The sequence below is a fragment of the Poecilia reticulata genome, linkage group LG3 (genome assembly GCF_000633615.1).
Source record: "Poecilia reticulata strain Guanapo linkage group LG3, Guppy_female_1.0+MT, whole genome shotgun sequence".
Taxonomy (NCBI): Eukaryota; Metazoa; Chordata; class Actinopteri; order Cyprinodontiformes; family Poeciliidae; genus Poecilia; species Poecilia reticulata.
In genome coordinates, this window is record NC_024333.1 from 16,431,632 (window position 1) to 16,436,571 (window position 4,940).

At 38.5% G+C, this 4,940-nt stretch overlaps 1 protein-coding gene across 1 annotated transcript in view; it reads right to left on the minus strand.

Annotated features, from left to right (window-relative positions):
- Window positions 1–265: 265 nt before the first annotated feature.
- strc1 (stereocilin 1) overlaps window positions 266–4,940 on the minus strand; it is an 18,543-nt gene continuing 13,868 nt past the window's right edge. The window contains exons 21-29 of the mRNA XM_008405181.2: window positions 4,082–4,172; window positions 3,688–3,859; window positions 2,792–2,967; window positions 2,522–2,677; window positions 2,158–2,300; window positions 1,907–2,055; window positions 1,182–1,279; window positions 905–1,043; window positions 266–754 (exon numbers count right to left, since the gene is read on the minus strand). Coding sequence (XP_008403403.2) covers window positions 672–754; window positions 905–1,043; window positions 1,182–1,279; window positions 1,907–2,055; window positions 2,158–2,300; window positions 2,522–2,677; window positions 2,792–2,967; window positions 3,688–3,859; window positions 4,082–4,172 — 1,207 coding nt within the window. The 3' untranslated portion in view covers window positions 266–671. The remainder of the gene's footprint in view (window positions 755–904; window positions 1,044–1,181; window positions 1,280–1,906; window positions 2,056–2,157; window positions 2,301–2,521; window positions 2,678–2,791; window positions 2,968–3,687; window positions 3,860–4,081; window positions 4,173–4,940) is intronic.

Here is a 4,940-nt window from a genome sequence, read left to right on the forward strand (position 1 = left end):
ATGGATGGATGGATGGATGGATGGATGGATGGATGGATGGATGGATGGATGGATGGATGGATGGATGGATGGATGGATGGATGGATGGATGGATGTATTAGATGTATTAGATATTAGATGGATATCTAATAAAATATTTAGGAGGATTATACAGATAAATAAAGGAATGAATATCAGGAATGTAGCTTGAGAATGAAAGAAAAAAGTGTGAAATTATGTAGAGAATAAATAAATACACATAGTTCAGGATGAATTTAGTCTTTAATATTCATAATGTAAAGTGTCCACAACAATGCAAAACGCACTGCAAGATTAGAATGGGTTTACCACTCTTAGAACATATATCATTTGAAAAGTATATATTTGAAAAGTATATATATAAATAAATCTGTAGGTTTGAAACAGAAGTTGCTTTAAGACATTGCCCATAAAGAGTAATAAATTAGGGCAACATGGATTCAATTACGCTTATAAAAAAATAAATACTGTCTACATATTTTTTTCTGCCATGAGTTAATCTATAAAGCTTTTAAACTGATTGATTGCTGCTGAAAACACATTGTGATTTCATTAACCGTCATGTTTCAAAGTCCAGAGTTGTAAATGAGACGTGTTTTTGGTGTCGTGATGGAGCTTCTGGTCCAGTAGAGTGAGCGGGTTCATGTGTCGGGTCAGAACCGAATGGCCAGCACCATCAGCAGTCCCAGTATGATGCACAGAGGGCTGTGGCTCTGTGCCAGCCCTGCTGACAAATCTGCCGGAGCACAATGAAACCAATACAAATATAAAGCAATGCAAAATGTGACATAAAGTCAGCAAAAAGCTGGATGCTATCTCAGCCCTAAACATATTCCTATGGAATCAGTATTACAACAATTTCATAGGCTTTGACTTTGTGTTTTACCTATGTTTCTTTTCCAGCAAGTCAGCACCATGTCTATCGCTCTCTTCTGGACATCAGTCAGAGACGCGCGCTGCTGTGGAGTCAATGCATAAGCCTGCTCATAGGTGAACATGTTGATCTGGTCCTGGTGAAATACCACCTTGGAGAAACGGCCAAACACATGAGATAGCAGTTGAACATGGCGGCAGCAGAAAACAAAATGAGAAGTTAATGGAAGAACTGCAGCAAAACTCACTCTGCGGGAAGCTTTTGATAAACATTAAACATCTAAACTTACAGAAAACTTCTTAGGTGGTATCATGGACATAGCCATGGGTGAGATTCCTTCGATTTGCTCTTTCACCAGAGATGACATGACAATGTCAGGAAGGCCAGCTGTGAACAGTTCCAAAGACAAAAGCATACTCACTATGTTGGCATTTTTATATTATTTGTTTTTAGTTGATCTTACACAGTTTTATTATATAGGGCTTGTATGTATGTGTTTTTATTTTACTGTTATTTTAATTGCATACTGTTTACATTTTTCTGCTGGTTGTTGAAACTGTGTTATTAAAACAAAGTTACAATGGAAGTGAAGAATACAAACCCTTTTTTATTTTTTTGACCAAGAGTGGTGCATTTCTGCAGTATAGATGTGCTTGATTGTTTTTTTTTTTGTTTTTTTTGTTTTTTTACAGATTATCTGTCTCATGCCACCCTGTCACAACATAGGGACAATTATACCAAATATATAAAATATCAGATAAAAAAAAAGGTACATACTACAGCTTTAGGTGCACATATTTTATGTTTTATATAATTTGTAGTTTTCATGAAACTTGTTTTCCAATTGGTAATTTGTTTTACCCTAATTTGTTGGAATAATCCCTGGGGGGTGAAAATGTCCCACTTTATTTTAATTAATTTGTTTTACTAATAAATGACAAATAATTTGGGTTGAGTTATTGAAAAATTGAAGGTATCAGTCAAAGTTGAACATTCAAGTCAAAGATCCAGTACCTGCTAGAGCTCCAATCTCAATAAACACATCTGTGCCCCATGAACTCATGAGTCCAAAAGCAAGACTGTGGGTGAGCAGCCCAACCAAAGCCCCCATCTGCTCCTCTGAGCAGGACAGGTTGAGCTTCCCGAGCCAGAGAACCGCCTTACTGCAGCCAGCAGGGGGAGACACAACACAAGAAGACTGTAAACACAAGAGCCACGCTGAGCTGAGAAAAAGACAGCTCCTTCTTTGTGGTACCTGCCCTCACCTGAACTCCACATTGTTGAAAGCGTTGATCTCTGCGATTTGAGCTCCACACACAATGTGGCCCAGGGCCACCAGCATACTGGAGTCAAGCTTGCTTGGTGTCAGCTTGGTAGAGTTTAACACGGCGGTAAACAGTGCAGTCAGCTAGAAAGATGAGCAAAACATAATGTTAGGTTAATCCTTGTCAAGCAACAGGATGTAAACTGGTGTGAAGAAGCATGATATGGTGCTGCTATATTAAAAAAAAAAAAAAAGATGACTTTTGTCCTGTTAAGATTACTACCTCTAAATTTTGTCTTCAAAATATTTTAAAACAACAAAAAAATATACATTTTGTAAAACATTACAGTGCAGAAATAGGCTACCTGTCTTTTGTTCCAGGTGTTGAGAGCTCCCAAAGCGCTGATACCCCGTCGCTCTGTCAGTCGAAGAGTACTCAGCTCCTCTGGTGACAGCTCTACTGCTATCCCACCCAGCTGAGCGATCACAGACTGGGAGAAGGAGGAGGCGGGTCCGTACATCTTCACATAGTGCAGAGTGACCCAGAAGAAGGCGGAATTGACATCAAATGTTAAAACTCATCAGTGCTGTCTCGCCTGTGAGGTACTGACGTATGTCCCCCTGGTGGGTCTAACCTTTTTGACTCTTTTGAGAATCTCGGTACGCTGGTAGGACGCGAAAAACTGGTCCTGGCCTATCAGCTCCAGACAGTTGGAGAAGGCCGATGAAGACATGCTGCTGAAGCTGCTGGAGGTCCAAGCAGAGGGGGCCGTGGTGCGCAAGATCTCACAGGTAGGAACAACTGGAGGCACTTAGAGACAAGAAACACAGAGACAAAAAAAAAAAGAGTGGTCTGGGGCTACAACGTTTAAGTTCATCCACTGGTTTCTTATTGTTCATAAAAACCTCAATGAGAAATTAACCCAACAAGTTAAGCATTTAGCACAGTATTGAATTTCAGTTGTCTGTCTTTGTACTTTGGTTCTGTAGTTTACATAAACTTTTAGACAAAGATGAGTTGTCAAGTTTTCTTTGGAAGAAAAAGCTTCTGTCTTAAAGGTCCACTCTTCCGTCCATTCACATGGAGAATACATTGATTTAGAATAAAATCAATTCTAACCAGAAATTCCTGCAGCTCCTTACATATTTTTGTCAGCCTAATATCTTTATATAATGAGACCCTTTTGAACTTTTGTAAGCTCTCTGCAAAGATGGCGTTGTCTAAATGATGCTAAGGAAAAAAAAAAACAGATTCACTACAATTTGGGTTAAATGTAAACTCGAAAAGACTGGATGGTGAAATCGAATCAAAGGGTGTTTTTACAAAGTTAATTTAAGGATGTGAATATCTATGCAACAAAGTCACTGTAACTTTATACTTTTCTGATTTATACACTAACAGAGTTGTACAGGATACACATTGTATTAAAGTGGGAAAAAAATCATTTATCATGGTTTCACATCACATTTTAACACTTTTTACATCAAGTGTACCACAGAGTAACTTTATATGAACCAAAGTGATGCTCACATGACAAAGAATTCATTTTAAGGAAGCCCAGGAAAAACTGCAGGACAAACTGCTGTTTGCTAAAGACATCCTTTCTTTCGATCGTGTTGGAGCAGAGGATCCCCACGTCACCGTCTTCCCACTGACGCTGGCTCATGAACAGCTTCTCTACGCGCCCCACTGTCATCAGTGACTGTGGGAACAAAAGCAAAAACACAATCTTGTGTGTAGCTCACAGGAAAACAGGAACTTCACCACCTGATCCCGAAACACGCTAGAGAACCGACACCTGAAGGGTTTCTTTTCAGCCTTTGTATGCCTGACCTGCCCTCAGATCATGTTCCAGTCAAGCAAAACCCACAATAGATATGTTACGGGAAAGAATCTGTTACAGAATCTGTTGCAGTGAACTCACCAATGGCAAGTCCTGCAAAACGTTAGAAGGCAGGAAGAAGAGAAACCGTCCCACTACACTTAGCGTGTCCTGGGTCCAGTTCGTCACTGGCCTGTAAGCAAGTACACAAATTCCTCATGAGCTCAACAGCTCACCATTCTACAAAGGCTTTCAAATCTTATAATTTTACATGGAAACTCATCCGTATAAGAGTTACAATTCAACACGGCTCATTTTTTTTCCTCCAATGGCGCATCACTGCATGTTTCATTCATACTCAACCTAATCTTTTCCCCAGGAGAAACTGGAACATTTGCATCCCAGTTTCCGTTAAGACAAAATTAAATGCACAGAACGGAAAACTTACAAATACCACCTTAAGTGTTTAGCCTAAGTTTTGTGTAACCCTGAGATTGATCAAATCTAGAAATAAATTTGATGTATAAATTTGTCTTGAATATGGACAGATGCTCTTATACGTACTTATGTTTTAATCTTTTTTTTTAAACTATCAAGAACCACAACTTTACTGTTTTCTAAAAAATTAGAGCTGTAGATGTTACAAAAAGAAAACTGGGGCAATTTCAGACTTTCCTAGGTAGTTTTTGTTTTAATCACAATAACATTTAATTAATTAACTCCAAAACACATTGCAAATGGATTTAGATTACTTTTCATGGGAGTCATATGAAGAAGACTGATTCAACCTGAGTTTTCTCGGTAAGGAAGAACTGTCTGAAATGACTGGAATTTGAGACATACAGACTGAAGTTAAAATCTCTAACAATTTGACGATGTATGAAAATAGAAGCCTGACTTAATTAAAACGTTAACAGTTTGATAAAGCATAACTTTTCCATGCAGGGTAAAGTGTATATAT